The sequence below is a fragment of the Eptesicus fuscus genome, chromosome 9, assembly GCF_027574615.1.
Source record: "Eptesicus fuscus isolate TK198812 chromosome 9, DD_ASM_mEF_20220401, whole genome shotgun sequence".
NCBI classification, from domain to species: domain Eukaryota; kingdom Metazoa; phylum Chordata; class Mammalia; order Chiroptera; family Vespertilionidae; genus Eptesicus; species Eptesicus fuscus.
In genome coordinates, this window is record NC_072481.1 from 19,288,607 (window position 1) to 19,307,968 (window position 19,362).

Here is a 19,362-nt window from a genome sequence, read left to right on the forward strand (position 1 = left end):
CCACGGATGGGCTCCTCTTATTGGTCAGATCTCTCTGACGTCACGAGAGCACGATTCCAGGATTGGTGGGTGGAGCTGGCGCCCCGCCTCGGCACGCTGTGTCTTGTGGGTGGGAGCGCGCCGACTGGGTTTTGGCGTTTCGCTCATTGCAGCGGCGCGGAGACCGGAGCGGACGCCGAGTGAGTCTGAGGGAGGTCGGGGGCGGGCGGCTGCGGAAGCTGGAGGCGGTGCCTCGGTGGTGTGGTGTGAGCCTGGCCCTTCTCTGCCGAAGTTTTGATCGCCAGCGGCAGAGGCGGGCCCACACGTCCCAGCTCGGGTGTGCGGTAGCCTGGGTTCCCTTTCTAGGCTGGAGCGGAGCTTTGGGGTCTCTGCGGCTGCCTGAGGCCCTCGACGGCTGCCTTCAGCGAGCGCCTACCGTGTCCATCCCCGTGCCAGGCGCCCCCAGGGAAAAAAGGCCTGTCTCCCAGCCTCCACGAGGGTCCTGACTGAGGAGGCCGGCTTGTGTCTGCCAGCCTTTTCCTAGGGCCTGCTCTGTGCTCCTGTGAGGGACGGAGGTGAAGAGAATGCCCGGCTCCTGCCGGTCCCACTGATATTTGTTGTGCAAAGCATTGAGGTTACCTTGTGAACCAGACGTGGTCCCTGACCTCGCAGGGGTTTGAGGCTGGTGGGGAAAACAAATGTTAACGGACCTCACTAAGAAAGGTGAACTGCCTGCGACCTAGGAGAGGCACCTGAGGTTCTGAGTGCCTGAACCAAGCAGGGGAGCTTCTCTGAGGGAAAGATGCCCGAGGGGAGAATTCGAATGAGGTGGGTGAAGAGAGGAAGGCAGACTATTCCCTGGAGAGAACTACGTGTACGGAGGCCTGGTGACAATGGGAGGAGGAGGACTAAAAAGCACCGAGGCCGGTGCGGCCAGTAGGAAGGGAATGGAGGGGAGGTGAGGGGGAGTGTGGGACAGGATGAGGCTGGAGGCGGGTAGAGAGGTCAGACCTTGCAGGACTTTGTAGCTTTTACCGAAAGACTGATGAGGTTTTTGCTGGTGGTGGTTTATTTTTGATGGGGAGTGGGGAGTGCGGTGGGGGAGAGGGCTGGATCAGTCAGAGGCTGGATAGTGTGAATAGATGGAGGACAGATAGATAACGCTGTTGGGAATGAGGACTGAGGTGTTGGTGGAAATGCAGAGTTGGACAGATTCTAAAGGCGTGTACAGGAGGTAAAATCCGTAGGCCTCGCTGATGGATTGGATTCAGGGAGTGAAAAAAGAGGACTTCAATGTAACTCCTAGTTTTCTGGCTTATGGCAACTGGGTAGGTGTTTTTTTGTTTGTTTGTTGGTTTTTTTTTTTTGGACAGGAGAAGGGAGAAATCATTCTTGACATCCAGAAGGCAGTTTAAAAATATGGGTTTGGAACTCAGAAAAGAGATTTTTTGTTGGAAATATAAATCTGAGAGTAATTTGTATTTGGTGGTAATTTGGTAGGTGATCTTACTCATAGAGGTGAGTAAGATCACCTACGTCAGAACCTTTAGTAGTCGAGTTTACACTGCCAGGCACTAGAAATTTGAAGGGTATGCTAATGTGCAAGAATACTCAGAAGCATTTTATAATTTAAAAGGGGAAGGAAAAAATGTAAATAGGATTTGAATCTCATCAGCATCATTCATAGGTTTGTGATTTTGAGCAAGTTACTTAGCCTCTGTGTGTCTTAGTGTCTTCATCTGTAAAATGAAGTTTTTTTGAGTGCGTGAACAGAGCCTTACTATGTGCTGGACAGATCAGAAGATGGGAGACTTTCAAATGCCGACTAGTGGTCCAACCTCCCTCCTTCCCATCCAATTTCTAGAATAACTGTCTTAGAAAGATGCTACTTCTTTTTTTGAATAATAGTCATGAATCTGTTGAGAAAACAGGTCAAAAGCAGGAAAGAGAAAAAAATAGTAAAAAGCAAAGAAAAGCACAAAAAGTGAACTCAAAATATGAAAGCTGAAAGATATTATGGAGAGCATTTAGTCCATTACTCCTATTTAACTGAAAACAAACTAACAGAGATTAAGTGATTTGATAGCTGGTACTAGACCTCAAGGCCAGTACTTACTCTACTACCTACACTGTTATTTCAGTCAGTAATCCTGAAGGTCCCTTCCACCTCCTCTAATAATAATTGCTAATATTTGAGTACTTCCTATTTGCCATGTATTAACCCAGGCGTCCTCACATTACGGCCCGCTGTTTTTGCCGTTTTGTTTTTTTACTTCAAAATAAGATATGTGCAGTGTGCATAGGAATTTGTTCATAGTTTTTTTTAAACTATAGTCCGGCCCTCCAACGGTCTGAGGGACAGTGAACTGGCCCCCTGTTTAAAAAGTTTGAGGACCCCTGTATTAACCTAAAAGATTTACTTGTCTAAACCAATTTTATTTCCTTTTTAACCACCCTAGGAGATAGGCAACCTTTCTGGGCATGGGATGGCGCCCAAACAATTGAACTACATGGGCCAGGGCTGTGAATTCTACAGGGCAGTGTAGACTAGTGGTTGAGAATGCAGGCTCTGTAGTCATTATTCTGTCTCTGCTCATATCTCAGTATTTTAACTTATCTCTTCTCAATTCATATACATAGCTTAAAGATGAGTCATTCTTCTTTGCAGATTTCTTCCTCACCCAACATAGGCTTTGACCTCACTCTGGGCCACCATTCCCCTGCTATACCACCCATTCACACATTATTCTTTCTTTGCTTTGGGAAGAGAGTGCCCAGCAGTCAGCTCCCTATTGCTTCCCTACATATTATTGTTGTTTAAAATATTCAAGTAAAATGAAGTACCTAAGGAAGATTTTCTAGAACTATTTCCAGAACTATTGCAAAGTAACTCCAAATGGTGTATCTCAATCCTTGTCAATTTACTTGCTCTTTTAAGTCTACAGATGTGGTCCTATTTGACTGGACTATATTTATTTCAATGTTTTATAAACCTTTTTTTTAAAAAGAAGAAACCCCCCCCCCCCCCAATTGAAATCTTACATAGAAGCTTAATAGGTAAGCTGGATCAAAGCAGAATGCACTGTTAAATTAGTTCCTCCTGCCCTAGCAGGTTTTGCTCAGTGGATAGAGCATCAGCCTGCAGACTGAAGGGTCCCAGGTTTGACTCCAGCCAAGGGCACATGCCTGGGTTGTGGACTCGATCCCCAGTGGGGAGTGTGCAGGAGGCAGCCCATCAATGATTCTCTTTCATCATGGATGTTTCTATCTCTCCCTCTCCCTTCCTCTATGAAATTGATAAAAGTATATTTTAAACAAATAGTTCCTCCTTCTGTAACTTCCACTTCTCCTTCCTACCATGATCCACTCAAGGCTGGGAGGGCAAGTGGGAATCAGCAGTAATTTTTGAGGAGGGGCCTCTAGCTTTCCAAATGCTCTGAGTGGGACTTCCCTCAATTCTGTTTTTTTGGGGGGTTCTGCTCCTTACATCTTTGATATAGAGGCTATCTTCCATTTGGTTGGCCTAGAGTCACTTCTTTGGCCTTCTTGACACGTATGGTCCCTAGATATTTCAGAGTTGACTTTTTAAAATTAAACTTGACCCAGCTGGTGTGCTCAGTGGTTGAGCATTGACCTATGAACCATAGAGGTCGCTAATTCGATTCCCAGTCAGGGCCCATGTCCAGGTTGAAGGCTCGATCCCCAGTAGGGGGCATGCAGGAGGTAGCCAACCAATGATGTTTCTCTCTCTATCCTTCTCCCCTCCTCTCTAAAATAAACTTGAAATACCTAAGGAGCTTCTGAATAAACCACCATAAGAACCCTACATATCTACAGAACATAATATGAAAAAATTTTTAAATACCATTTAAAAAAATGGCAACCTTCTACTCTTCTGAATTGTAAACCTATATTTTTACATTTCAGACTTTCCCTAAAAAATGCTGCTAGTTTTCTAAAAGAATTGCATAGGATTTCTCAAGCTATTGTTCTACCGAAGGAGCAAACAGGAGAGCTTTAAACTCGGCTGTTCATATTCTTATCACAGCAGAAATCAGCAAGAAACAACTTAAGATTGTTTCCACTTCTATTGCTCTTTCCACAACCTTTCTGTAGGGAGGAACAGGTCAGACTAAGATATTTGAGCCTAATTTAGATGTCCTACCTACTGATGCCTCTATGGATTCTTTACCTCACTAATGCTATAGGAGTTGGAGGGATAATTAAGGTTTTTTTGATAGAACCATTGACCTGAGGTTAATAATTTCTGTTCTAGGATGTGATATGAGGGATACTGGGCAGAGGGAAGGGAAGGACTAGAGTTGAGACTACATAGCTAGGAAGTGAAAGGAAGGATCCAACTAGGTTATGATACTTGGATTTAACCTGTTTATTAGCCACTTCTTAAGAACTGACAAACCTGCCTGCATTCTCTCTATGTGCTATTAGTAAAGTAATAGCCCTGGCCTGTGTTTCTCAGTGGTTAGAGCATTGTCCTGTGCACTAAAGGGTTGTGGGTTTGATTCCCAACCCGAGTCAGGGCGTGTGTGGGAGGCAACCAATCATTATGTTTCTCTTGTGTTGATGTTTCTCTCTCTCTCTTTCTTTCTCCCTTCTCCCCTCTCCCCTCCCTTTCACTTTCTCTCTAACTAAAGATCAATGGAAAAAATATCAAGTGAGGATTAGAAATAAATAAATAAATAAATAAATAAATAAATAAATAAATAAGATATGTGTATATGTATATAAGAATTGCTAAAATATATTAAAATAAGAGGCCCGGTGTATGAATTTGTGCACAGGTGGGGTCACTCAACCTGGCCAGCGATCGGGCCAGTTGGAGTCGGGGGAGACCGCAGGAGGTTGGCTGTGGGAGCGCACTGACCACCAGGGGCCAGCTCCTGCACTGAGTGTCTGCCCCCTGGTGGTCAGTGTGCATCATAGTGACCAGTTGTTTGGTCTCCTAGGCTTTTATATCTATACTAGAGGCCCGGTGCACTGGGGGGCGGGTCCCTCAGCCTGGCCTGCGCCCTCTCAGTTTGCCTAAGCCAGCAGTCGGACATCCTCTGAGGGGTCCCTAGCGCTGCCGCCGCTGTGCTCGCCAGCCATGAACCCAGCTTCTGGCTGAGCAGCGCACCCCTTGTGGAAGCACACTGACCACCAGGGGGCAGTTCCTGCATTAGCACCTGCCCCCTGGTGGTCAGTATGTGTCATAGCGACTGGTCGTTCTGCCATTTGGTCGATTTGCATATTAGCGTTTTATTATATAGGATATCTATATATCTACTACTATATATATATATATATATATATATATATATATATACACACATATATATATATATATGCTGTTACTAATGAATGATTTCATGATTCCATTAAAAAAAAACACTGTACATATACAAAAGTCTAAGAGCAGGGGTTCTCAAACTTTTTAAACAGGGGGCCAGTTCACTGTCCCTCAGACCTTTGGAGGGGAGTCGGAGAGTACGGCGCACATTCCACACATACGCACTGCAGCCCGGGACGAGTCGGCTGCTAAGCAGGACAGGCAGCGGCGGCAAAGGCAAAAACACCCGGCGGGCCAGATAAATGTCCTCGGCGGGCCGCATGTGGCTCGCGGGTCGTAGTTTGAGGACCCCTGTCTAAGATGATAAAAACACATTGAATTATAAATGATTTTCTTTTCTTCATTATTAATGTATTGTCTGAACTTTAATTAATATTTTTAAAATATATTTTTATTGGTTTCAGAGAGGAAGGAAGAGGGAGAGACAGAAAAATCAATAATGAGATAGAATAATTGATTGGCTGCCTCCTACACGTCCCCTATTTGGGAATTAACTGGCAACCTGGGCATGTGTCTTAGCTAGGAATGGAACCCTGACCTCCTGGTTCATAGGTCGAAGCTCAACCACTGAGCCACACTGGCTGGGCGTATTGTGTGAACTTTTAAAATGAGCTTGTGTGTTTTAAATTTATCAGGAGAAAAGTAAGCATAGTGGTTAAAAGTGTGGACTCTGGTGTCAGCCAGAGTTTGTCTCTACCATTTCTTGGCATAGGCATAGTGATTGGACCTCCAGAAGCCTTGGTTTTCTCATCTATATACTATGATAATAATAGAACCTATATCTTGAGACTTTTGAGGGTTAAATGAAATATTGGATGTTCAGTGTTGAGCATGGTGCCTGGACATAGTAAGTGCTTGATAAATGTTAGCTCTTATTACTATTACTCTTTCCTTTATTTTAAAGATCCATTTACCCCCCCATCCCCCAGAACCTTTCTTTGGCAAAAGAATACCAACAATAGCAATTAAAAAACAAGAAAAAAAATAGCAGACTGATGGCCTTGGGTAAGTATCACAATGAAAAGAAATAAGATCAGGGTTTCTAAAACTCCCCACAATTAGAGTAGACAAAAGAGATTTGGATAAAAGTACATGGTGTTAAATCTATGTTATTACTCTGTAGAGTACTTTTCTTCTTTAATGCAGATGTCTCAAATTGTTGTCTGTCTTATTTCTTTGTGACAGTACACTTGAATTAGCTTTAGCAGAAGAGATATGGAGGAGCCATAGAACATTAAGGATGAATTCAGGAAGACCCGAGACCATGGAGAACTTGCCTGCTCTCTACACTATTTTCCAAGGAGAGGTATATTATTTGGGCTTTGAAAACGTACCATTTATGTTAAGCATAGATTGAGGGTGAAAAGTACCTGGGTTTGGAACTCCTGTCATTTGAGAATATCTTGAGCATTACAGGGAAGGGCTAGTGGAGCATCTGGCCATCACTTGTATCCCTTCTAAGCTCCAGACTTCTAGCTGCATACTTGGCATCTTCATTTGGATATCTCATAGCATCTCTGACTTATGTTTTATTTATTTTAATATGTTTTACTGATTTTTGAGAGAGAGGTGGGAGAGTGATAGAAACATCGATGAGTTGAGAGAGAAACATCATTGATCTGCTGTCTCCTCATGCCCCCGACTGGAGATCAAGCCTGCAACCCGGGCATGTGCCCTGACCTGGAATTGAACTAGTAACCTCTTGTTTCCTGGGTCAGTGCTCAACCACTGAGCCACATCAGCTGGGCTGATTTATGTTTTAAATAGAATTTTTAATTTCCTCACAAAATCTATTCTAGTCTTTCCCATATCAGCAGATGGAACCACTGCCTATTCATGTACTCACACTAGAAATCTGGGCATTATCTTTGATTTTTCCTCTTAATTTGATTTTGATGTTCCCTCCCGCTCTAGTCCATTAGTCCTATAATTTCTTCCTCTCAGATATATCTCTGGTCTTTGTACTTCTTTATTGTGGCAACCCATTAGTTCAAGCTCTCCATCTCTTCCCTGGCCCTTACTGGGATCTTTACTTCTATTGTAGCCTCTTTCCAATCTGTTCTTTACATCATAGCCAGAATAGCATTTTAAAAACAGATTGGACCATGCTGCTTTCTACAGCTTTTCTAGGTTTCTCATTACACTGAATACATTCAAACTTGTTTTCGTGACCCTTAATATGACTTAACTTCTATCTAATCTGACAGTGTTGTTTTATCTACTTGTCCCCTAGCCACTCTGTTGCTCTTACAGCTCTGAATATTATAAGCTTGCTTCTTTCTCAGGACTTTTGCATATACCGTTGCTTCTATCTCCACTTTCCCCACCAACTTCTCTTTATTTTTTAGGTCTTAGACTTAATGTAATTTCCTTAGAGATCTTTTTCCACTATGAGTACACAGACTCATCCTGCATTTATTTGTGTACTTGTTTAATGTTAGTCTTCCTCATATAATACTAAGCTCTATGAGGGCAGAGCCCTGTCTGTTTTGTTCAGTGTTGTCTATCTTAATCCCAGATTGTATTTGTTTTCAGAGGAGAGGCTTTTGAACAGGACAAAGCCTGGATTCCAGTCCTAGTTCTCTTATTTACTACTAGAGGCCCCGTGCACAAAATTTGTGCACTCGGGGGGGGGGGGGGTGTCCCTCAGGCTGGCCTGTGCCCTAAGCAGGCAGTTGGACATCCTTAGCGCTGCCACGGAGGCGGGAGAGGCTTCCACCACTGTGGCTTTGCTCGCCAGCCATGAATCCGGCTTCTGGCCCACTGAGCACTTGGGGCAGCTCCTGCATTGAGCATCTGCCCCCCTGGTGGTCTGTGTGCGTCATAGCGACCGGTCGTGCCGCTGTTTGGTCGATTTGCATATTAGCCTTTTATTACATAGGATAGGATAAGATGTCACCCTTGAGACCATCACTTGATCACTTGAATCTCAGCTTTCTTATTTATTAAATTGAGAGAACAACTTCCATGGAATTGCCATGATGGTTAAATAAGCTGTCATCTAAAACACAATGCCTAAGACATGGCAGGAATTCATTAACATTATCTCTCTGCTTTTGAAGCAAAAGTAAAGGGGAAAAATTGTTTTCAGTGTCTTATGAGTGCCTATAGTATTTTAACTATATAATTTTTATGACATTTAGACTTGCTTTGTGGGTTGATAAAAGTTTTTACCTCCTCATAATGTTAGGCCTTTGAAGACACACTTTATGACTTTCAGTTAATTATAGATAATTGTGGCTCTTGATTTTTATTTTTTATTTTTTTTCCAATTTTTTTTATTAAGGTATTATATGTGTACATATCTTACCATTGCCACCCCCCACCCCACTCCCATATATGCCCTCACCCCCCAGAGTTTTGCATCCGTTGGTTATGCTTATATGCATGCATACAAGTCCTTTGATTGATCTCTTATCTCCCCCACCTCTCCCTAACTTTCCCCCTGAAATTTGACAGTCTGTTTGATGCTTTACTGTCTCTGTATCTGTCTTTTTGTTCAAGTTTATAATGTTCTTTATTATCCATAAATGAGTGAGATCATGTGGTATTTTTCTTTCATTGACTGGCTTATTTCACTTAACATAATGTTCTCCAATTCCATCCAGGTTGCTGCAAATGATGAGAATTCCTTCTTTTTTATGGCAGCATAGTATTCCATTGTGTAGATGTACCACAGTTTTCTGATCCAGTCATCTGCTGACGGGCACCTAGGCTGTTTCCAAATCTTAGCTATGGTGAATTGTGCTGCTATGAACATAGGGGTGCATATATCCTTTCTGATTGGTGTTTCTAGTTTCTTCGGATATATTCCCAGGAGTGGGAGGCTCTTGATTTTTGTTAAGTTTATCCCAACCTGTAATATAACAGTCAAGATATAAAGGATGATAAATTTAAAAAAATAGCAAACAACTTCGCTGTTAGAGCCTTTGACCTCTAAGAACCATAGTACCAGGGGGTTGGAGAGGGCAATGGGGGAAAAAAGGGACATATGTAATACTTTCAACAATGAAGATATATTAAAAAAATAAAATAAAATAAACCCCATTGTACACCTAAAGGTCAAGGTACCAGGACTCAGGAAAAGGAAGTGGTAGCATTGGAGATGAAATTGATTTTTCTGACAAGCCTTGACTTGTCAGGTGTTGCACAAAAGAAAGGGAAGAGTTCTCTGCCCTCCACAGACTGACTCAGATTTTTAGTAAAGTGGCTCCTGACCTACAGCTTTTTCTTATATGAGCTGGGGCTTGTATTAGTGTAGGTTTTATATTTTCCTATCAGGGTGGATGGGCTAGAGCAGCGGTCACCAACCTTTCGAACCTCACCTACCACCAGTGGTCCGCGGACCACCGGTTGGTGACCGCTGGGCTAGAGTAATGTTCAGAGAGAATTTTACAGTTCTAGCTTAGAATTTCAGGAGCACATTTTGAAAAGTAATGGTTTAGAAGTAACTGGAATTAAGGATAGAGAAATTTCATGATAAATTGGAAATAAGAAACTTTTTCAGAATATTCATCCAATAAATATTTAATGAGTGCCTAATATTTACAAAGAAGACCTGGTTACATTAAAATTCAGAAACATTTTTGTAAGCTTAATATAAATCAGCACTTCACACATTCTGTCATTCACTTTCTCCCAAGAAATTGTTGACCCCATTTTATGGGTAAGGAAACTGTTCTCAGAAGTTAAGTAGTGTTCAAATGGTTACTAAATGGCAAAGCTGGGATTCTAAAGTTCTCTCTCTCAGTCTGCTTTCTGCTACTCTGCAGTTGAGATAGTTCTACTGTTCATAAGTACATGGAGGAACTGAAAGACCCACAAGAGAACTCTTGACTGAATTGAGGTATAAGAGGAAGGTAAATGGTAAATCTGGTTGTTCCATAGTCATTTGTTTGTACCTTTATTATGGTATTAAATATTATCTGTCTTGTATTATTTTTACTTCTACATGTGTGTCTCCTTCACCGGATTGTGAATTAGTGGAGAGCAAAGGCCATGGCTGTCTCATGTATCTTGGCAACTACTTCAAATTCATTTTAAAATAGGCTAGGCATTCCTTTTTTTTAAAGTTGTTTTTATTTTAAAGTAACCTACATGGCCTCCTTCATATAGGTGCTCAGTAAATGTTTGATTTTTAAATTGATCCCAAGTCTCTTAGGTCCTATAGTTGAAGAAACTGGTGGTGCAGCCCATTTCCCAGAAGTTCTTTTCAGGGGGCTGAACAGGACTTAAGGGCCCAGTGACCAAATAGCTGAGAAGCCAGCATTCATCTTTTTCTTGTCCATAAAGTATGGTAGGGGATACAAGCATAGCAGTGGGAATTGGGGTTTGGCTTAGCCCTAGCCATAGTTAAAGAAATACTGAGTGGGGCTCCCTCTGGAGCTCGTACGCACACACTGTACCTCCTCCTCTTCCCTCAAGACCCACACTGCTCGCTCTCTCTCCTAAGCTCCAAGGCTCTTCTTTTGCCTCTAACTTGTTCCTGAGCCCACACAGCCCAGCTGGCTCACCTTTTCTACCTCTGTGACTTTGTAAATAAATTTTCCTTGTATTTGAAAAACAAAAATGCTGAGGGAGATTGGTGTTGGTAAGGTGGACTAGAAATTAAAATAATTCTGTTCTCTACCTGGTCATACTACTTTCTAATTTTGTGAGTTTGCACAAGTAACTTAATGTCTCTGAGCTTCAAATTCCTCATTTACATTATAGAGATAACTAGTTTCAAGGCCAATGCAACCTCTAATCTGAAGATGGTAAATTCATTTTACCCAAGTCCTGAGTTTAGTTGAGATAATTACCGAACATCTCCGCCCCCCCGTCCCCCTCCCCCACCCCGACACACACACACACACACACGCACACACACACACACACACACACACACTCACACACACGCTATTTGACTAATTATTCTGGGGACACCATAGCAGACTCTGATCATTTACAGCAGGTGCCATTCTGTTAATTTCAACTCTGCATCCTAGGAGACACAGTGATGGAAACACCTGGTGCTGGAAATAGGCCTTTTCCTAACTGAACAGTTGAGTGCATCAATTCTGGAGTACATTAACCTTTCCTTTTGGGAGAGGCCAAATTAAGGTCTATTATAATATTTCTTCAGAAGATCATAATGTGGCACTGGAGCTTCAGGACTGAAAAGTGAGATTGTCTTAATTAACAACAGCAAGGTGATTTGGGTTCCAACTTCCAGCTGCTACTTTTAAGTTTGTTGGAGTGTTGTGCCCTTTAATAATGTTACCCGATATGAGACATCTTAGCTCTTTTTCTAGAACCTTGGAACAAGTGCCTTTGGTTGGTTCAGAGAGAAGGGGGTTGCTTGTATTGTAATTAAAATTTTAGCCCTGACCAGTTTGGCTCAGTGGATAGAGCGTCAGCCTGTGGACTCAAGGGTCCCAGGTTCGATTCTGGTCAAGGGCATGTACCTTGGTTGCGGGCACATACCCATGGGGAGTGTGCAGGAGGCAGCTGATCGATGTTTCTAACTCTCTATCCCTCTCCCTTCCTCCTTGTAAAAAATTAATGAAATATATTTTAAAATAAAATTTCAAGTCACCTTTTTTATCCACATGGTCCTGTTTTATAGAGGACCATGTGAACTTAGGTAAGCACTTCATGTCTCTAATCTTCACTTTTCTCATTTGAAAAATGAAGGGATTGAACTAGCTAATCTCTAAGATCCTTCCTCCAGTTCCACCTTGTTTTGATTTTAAATGCTAGTACCTGCCTGATTATACTGTTTTTTGTTTTGTTTTTGCGGGACTGTTTGGTCCCTACCCCAGCATAGCATGTTCATCAGTGTAAAACAGGAGTTTCAAACTTTTGGTTCTTAACCCATTCTTTTATTTTTAAAAAATGTTTTTGCTGATTTTAGAGAGAGAGAAACATAGATGGAAGAGAAACATTGATTGACTGCCTCCTGCACAACCCCTACTAGAAATCGAATCCACAACCTAGGCATGCATCCTGACTGGAGATTGAACCAGTGACCTCTCGGTGCATGGGACAATGCTCAACCAACTGAGCCACACCAGCCAGGGCTTACCTCATTCTTCATGCTCTATCTTAGAGAGTTGGTTCAAGTGCTTTGTCCCAATATCCCCATTAACAAATGAGGAGAATGGAAATTTTAATCTATTTTTATCCTAACATTGAAGTGGGTACTAATGCTATTTGGTAAAGTAGGAGGCACTGGACCAGGAATCAAGGGACCTAGGATCTGTGCCTATCTTGTATCTAAATTAGTTTTATGCCTTTCTGTGCTTCAGTGTCTTGGAATGTAAATTCTTAAAAAGCTAAAATTTATTGAATGTACATTGGGTGCCAGATACCAGTGCTCGGTGCTTTATGTACATCAGTTGTTGCCTGCAGGAGCCAAGTGAGTACAAGGGGAACTTAGACCCTGAAAGGCAAGTTGTGCTCAGATCCCACAGGTAAGAAGTGGGAGAGCTGGGATTAAAGGCCACATCTTTCACTCCAAAGCCTGTGCTCTTTCACCTTATCTGCAACATAGGAATCTACCCTTTATGCTTCCTAAGATTGTTGCCAGGAGCAGATAAGATATCACCTGTCACATTGTTTTGGCTGCTAGGATTTTATAGTTAAAGAGAACGCAGAAGCAGTTTTAGTGTAGTTAAGACTCCCTGGGTTCAGATCCCAGTACTGTTATTTACTAGACTAGAGGCCCAGTGCATGATTGAATCATGCACGTGTAGGGTCCCCTACACGCTTTCGCTTTTCACGGTGGAGCTGGGTGCCTGTCCGCTGGTGCCGGAGCAGACAGGCACCCAGCTCCCACGCTTTTGATGGTCCGCGGCCGCTGAGGGGGGCTGCCGCAGACACCTGGCTACCCTGCCGTTGAGAGGCGCAGCTGGGCGTCCGCGGCAGGCCCCCTCAGCGGCCGCGGATCTGGCCGTTGAGAGGCACAGGGGGCGGGAGTAGCCCCCTCAACAGTACCCTCTCAACAGCAGGGTAGCCCCCCTCAGTGGCAGCGGATTCGTGCCTCTCAATGGCTGGATAGGCCACCCCGAGTCCTGCCCCCCAGCCTCCCGCCGCCCAATCGTGGGCGTAGCGGAGTGATGGTAATTTACATGTTACTCTATTATTAGATAGGATTAGAACATTGGTCAGGTAACTTGGTCTCTCCACACATCAGTTTTGTCATCTATCAGATGAGCATTATAACAGTATCAACATCATCTGCTGTCATGAGGATTCTGTAAAGCAGTTTAGATAGTATTTTACTTGTAGTGTATCCTATATAATAAAAGGGTAATATGCAAATTGACCCTAACAGCGAACGACTGGTCGCTGTGACGCACATTGATCACCAGGGGGAAGACACTCAATGCAGGAGCTGCCCCTGGTGGTCAGTGCACTCCCACACTGGGAGCTCTGCTTAGCCACAAGGTGGGCTGACGGCTGCTAGCTCAGGGGCAGTGGCGGGAGCCTCTCCCACCTCCTTGGCAGCACTAAGGATGTCCGACTGCCTAAGCCGTAGTCGGACATCTCCTGAGGGCTCCTGGGCTGCCAGAGGGATATCTGACTGCCAGCTTAGGCCCAATCTTCTGGGAAGCGGGCCTAAGCTGGCAGGTGGACATCCCCCCAGGGGCCCCAGACTGCGAGGGGGCGCTGGCTGGGCTGAGGGATGCCTCCTGAGTGTACCAGGCCTCTAGTTAATTATATATTAGTGAATAGCAGTACAGCAGATGTTGTCTTATTCCATCCCCTTATAGTTGTGAAGCTGAAACAGTGAACAACTAATTAAAGTCACTGAAAAAAAGTAAAGTTTATATGTATAAGATTGTATTGGATATTTTACAAAAGTAATAATGAATTTAAGATAAATATAGTATACTAGAGGCCCAGTGCACGAAATTCGTGCATAGATAGGGTCCCTAGGCTTGGCTGGCAATCAGGGCTGATCGGGTCCTTCCGGCTGCCGACCTGGGCCTCCCTTCCCCGGCTGCTGGCTGCCAACCGGGGCCTCTCTTTGCCAGCTGCCAGCCGGGGCCTTTCTTCATTCTGCTCCGCCCCTTGGTGGTCAGCACACATCATAGTGAGTGATCAAACTCCTGGTCTCCTGGTTGAACTCCTGAGGCGACACTTTGCATATTAGCCTTTTATATATATAGATAGTGACAACTTTAATCCCAATCCACAGGTGAGAAGGGTGGGCTAGAAGAAAGAGGGGAGGAGAGAGAGGAGAAAGGGTGGGCTAGAAGAATGAATTACCTGGCAAGGGATCTGGGTCGTTCATTCTATTACATACTGTACAGTAGTACATAGACTGATCAAACCTCTAACCCCTCCATCTATTTTAGGCCAACTCTGTATAAGAATTGAGGACAACTCTTTCTCTCTCTGATTATATCTTTTCTGTTTCAGTTATCTGTATATTGGCTTTTTCTCTAATTATCTTGATAAAACTCAGACTCTGGTTTGAAGTGAACTAACCATACAACCATAGGCTGTTTGGTCTGGTTTGATTTGAAGTAGGAAAAAGGGATGTAGGATTTGAAGTAGGAAAAAGGGATGTCCAACATGATCTATCCCATATTGTTAGAGTTCTCTGTATTGGGATTGGAGGTGTCAGTTCCAGATAGTATAAAGTGTAACTTTATTATCTGATTTTCTGCTGTTTATTCCTTTTGTTCAAATACTTTGGAGATTTTAATTGGTGTGGGATTCGGACATTCCTGGGTACTGTCATAGCATCTGACAATAGTCCAATGTTTTTAATGAGTTCACACATATTTGTCAATCTGAATTTTTTACAGAATAAAGAGAATGTTTGACAGAACATCACTGTTAGGCAGTTTTGCAGCAGACAGGCAGGCAGTCAATATCAAGTAGAAATTTAGGAAGACTAGGTTAAATGCTACAGAAGAGAGACTCATTTGTGAGACATTGATTCTTTTCTTTTTTGTCTTTATAGGTTGCTATGGTGACAGACTATGGAGCCTTTATCAAAATCCCAGGCTGTCGGAAGCAAGGTGGGAGCCTATAACTTGAAATTTAGCCTTCCCACCGCATTGCCTTTGCTGTCACCCCCACCACATCCTAATTATAGGCTCTACATTTTTAGATAGTTTTGTTTTTGTGTAGAGATATGAATACAGACAAGTGATGACAGTTAATTTTTAGCACATCATAACTCAGAAGAATGGTGCTCTCTGACTTGGAGGGAGGGTTGGGGTACAGCTACTTTGGTTCACTTCTGGAACCACCTCTTCCCCAAATTTCACCTGTGACCCCAGGCAAGTCACTTGACCTCTTTGGTCTTAGGATTTGGAGGAGGGCAAGATACTTACTCCCTAAGGCTAACATTTTGAGTTTTCCACTTATGCACATGGAAAGGAAATAGTATTATAATCAATACAAATATATATATAAAATGCTTTAAATTTTTTTTTACATATTGATAGGTTCAAATGTTTGTTGAACATTTTTGGAGAATCTGTTTTACATGTATAATCTTATTTGTTTCTCAAAATACTTGTAAGTAGAAAAGGCAAGTTTTATAGACTGGTAACCTGCTCAGAGTGATTTAGCTAGGTAATGGCACAGGAAGTACTAGAACCCAAGTCTGATTTCTAGCCTCATGGAATCTCTACTGCATCACACTGCTAGTGGATCCAAAGACTCAACTTGTTAATTTCTTGTGCTAAAATAAATTAAAGATTGTAATGGAAAAATGCAACCATAAGATATTATTAGAAGAAAATATAGAATAATGTTTGATTGCATAAAAGTAAAAAGCTGCATTGCAAAAATTATCATAAGCGAAGTTGAGACAAAGAATTTGTTGTACTATGACAAAGGAGTCATAAAAAAGGGTGAAGTAGGAAAAGGAGCCAAGGATATGAAAAGAATTCACAGGGAAAAAAATAGCAGTTATTAATATCTTAAAAGATGCTCATTTTCATTCAATATTGATTTAAAAAATAACTTAAACAGTGGTACATCCATATAATGGAATACTACTCAGCAATGAAAATGAAGTATTGATATGTGCAACAATCTGGATCAATCTCCAGAGAATTAGTGTGAATGAAAAAAGTTAATCCCAAAAGATTATACACTTTGCTATTCCATTTATATAAAATTTTTTTAATTTTAAAATATTTTTTAATTGATTTCGTAGAGGAGGGGAAAGGGAGAGAGAGATAGAAACATCAATGATGATAGAATATCATTGATTGGCTGCCTCCTGCATGCCCTCTGGGATCAAGCCCGCAACCCTGGCATCTGCCCTTGACTGGAATCGAGCCCTGGACCCTTCAGTCTGCAGGCCGACACTATCCACTGAGCCAAACCAGCTAGGGCCATAACATTCTTTTTAAAAACAGTTTTATTGAGCCCGGCAGATGTTACTCATTGGTTGAGCGTCAACCTATGAACCAGGAGATCACAGTTCGATTCCTGGTCAGGGCACATTCCCAGTTTGCTGGCTTGATCCCCAGTAAGGCTATGTAGGAGGCAGCCGATCATTGAGTCTCTCTCATCATTGATGTTTCTATCTCTCTCTTCCTTTCCCTTCCTCTGTGAAATCAATAAAAGTATATTTAAAAAACAAACAGTTTTATTGAGATAGAATTCACATACCATACATTTTACCCAAAGTGTACAATACAGTAGTTTTTAGTATGTTCACAGAGTTTGCAACAATCTCCACTGTCTAATTCGAGAACATTTTTGTCACCCCCAAAAGAAATTCTTTACCTATTAACAGTCACTCTAAATTTCCTCCTTAGCCTTAGGCAACCAGTAATCTACTTTCTGTGTTTATATGATTGCAAATGTGATCTTTTGTGATTGTCTTCTTTAACTTAGTGTGTTTTCAGGGTTTATCCATTTTATAGCTTGCATCAGTACTTCATTTCTTTCTTTTGTCATTCCAGAATGTGGTATGGAATCAACAACCAGTTCTCTGATTCTCTGATTCTTTGATACCAATGAGGTATCCTACAATTCAATTCTGACACTAACTACCTGAAGGTGGCATTGGGCTCCACAGGTTTAAGGGCTTAGTCCTACAAGACTCAATCAGACGCTAGTTGCAAGTATTGAGTCCCCAACATTACCCACACCATCTGACTAACTTGGCTATAAATTTGAAGTAACTTGCTAGAACAACTCAAAGAACTCAAGAAAATGCTATGCCTACTATCAGTTTATTATAAAGGACACAAATAGCCAAATGGGATGTATAAAGGGTGAGGTCTAAAGGAGTCCTATGTGCAAGAACCTCCGTTTCTGTGGAGGTGAGGTGCATCATCCTTTCAGCACGTGAAAGTATTCGCCAACTCGGAAGCTCTCCAGACTTTATTGTTTAGGGGTTTTTATGGAGGCTCCACCATGTAGGCACAAGTGATTAGATCATTGACTTGGTGATTTAGTTCAATCTCCAGCCCCTCTTTTCTCCCTGGAAGTCAAAGAATGGGGCTGAGCATTCTAACCTTCTAATCACATGATTAGTTCCTCGTGAGATCACCAGCCTCCATTTTGAAGTTTTCTAGGGGCCCACCAATAGTCACTTTATAGCATAAACTTGGATAAGGTTAAGGGGCTTGTTATAAATAAGGCATTCCTATCACTCAGGAAATTCTAAGAATTGTGCCAGGACCCAGGGACAAAGATCAAATGTGGATATTTTGGTTGTGATAGTGTACTGTAGTTTTGCAAAATGTTTATCATTAACCCTAGCTGGTTTGGCTTAGTGGATAGAGCGTTGGCCTGCAGACTAGAAGGTCCCGTGTTTGATTCTGGTCAAGGGCACATGCCCAGGGTTGCGGGCTCGATCCCCAGTAGGGGACGTGCAGGAAGCAGCTGGTCAACGATTCTTTCTCATCATTGATGTTTCTATCTCTCTCTCCTCCCCTTCCTCTCTGAAATCATTAAAAAAATATTTTAAAAAATGTTTATCATTAGAGGAAACTGGGTAAAGGGAACACAGGATTGCTCTAATATTTCTTTCAACAACAGGTGAATCTAAAATTATCTTAAAATATTTTTAAAAAGTGATTTAAAACATTCAAGCTTTTTGAGATTAATTAATATTTTTAAAGATTGTTATGTTATTAATACTCAATATTGGAAATGGGTATTTCTAGTAATAGTTTTACATTTTTAATGTGCTTAACCTTTAATTTAGCAATTCTGCAGAGAATTTAGTTTGTGATATAGCAGTAGATAAATTATATACATCTATGAGTGGACAATGCAGATGAATGTTAACTGTACTATTCTTAGATACTTGGATGCTGGTGTCTTCCTCATTTTACCAGAAGAGATAAAATGGAAAGTTTTCACACAATTCTACCACACTGCTACCTGGCTGATGGCAGTTGTAAGACACCATTGATTATAAGAAACATTCTGATTTCAGAAATGTTAAAAGTGTGTGTGTTTTTGGGAAGTGCTTCTTAGAATCGATGAAACAGGGTGGATCTCAATGTACTGAAATGGAAAGATATCCAAGATAATAAAATGAAAGCATATTGCAGAAGAGTTTGTATGGCATGGCCCCTTTCCACCCCCTTTTTAAAGCATATGTGCATATGCTTGTGTATTTTAAAAATTATTGCATACAGGGGTGGACAAAAGTAGGCCTACAGTTTTAATACAAAAAAATAATACAATATTTAATAAATAATATAAAAATAAACTGTTTCTCATATAACTGTAAGCCTGCTTTTGCCAACCCCTATATGTTTAGTAGTGTCTTGTGAATTCCCAGGTCCCGCGTGCCAGGGCTTGCGCCGCATCAACTTCCCGGCGGGTGCCCGCCAGCGTGGTCTGCGCCGCTCCAGTCTTTGGCCCCTTTGTGTCCCCGCGGGTGCCGAGGCACGGGGCCCTGGCATGTGCGTTCTCCAGGCAGGCAGCGCTGTCCTGCAGGCGCCGCTTGCTGTGGGCGGGCATGCGGCTCGCAGGGGGGTTAGAGGGGGACGTGCCCGCGCGTGCTGGGATAGTTCATTTCAAACTCCCAATCCCACAAGGTGGTGGTTGCT

General features: G+C 42.3%; 1 protein-coding gene across 10 annotated transcripts in view; it reads left to right on the forward strand.

Moving 5' to 3' along the window:
• Nucleotides 1-111: 111 nt before the first annotated feature.
• ZCCHC17 (zinc finger CCHC-type containing 17) overlaps nucleotides 112-19,362 on the forward strand; it is a 57,253-nt gene continuing 38,002 nt past the window's right edge. For 2 of the 10 annotated variants that reach the window (XM_054720587.1, XM_054720590.1), the window contains exons 1-2: nucleotides 15,286-15,345; nucleotides 17,254-17,312. Coding sequence is in view for 4 of the 10 variants with exons in the window: in XM_054720586.1 (XP_054576561.1) it covers nucleotides 15,307-15,345; nucleotides 18,605-18,701 (136 nt within the window). In the remaining 6 variants the exon portion in view is untranslated. Of the gene's footprint in view, nucleotides 180-6,514; nucleotides 6,636-15,285; nucleotides 15,346-17,253; nucleotides 17,313-18,604; nucleotides 18,702-19,362 lie in introns of those variants that run through there. The other 8 variants (XM_054720586.1, XM_008147959.3, XM_054720585.1 and 5 more) reach the window with 8 other exon arrangements.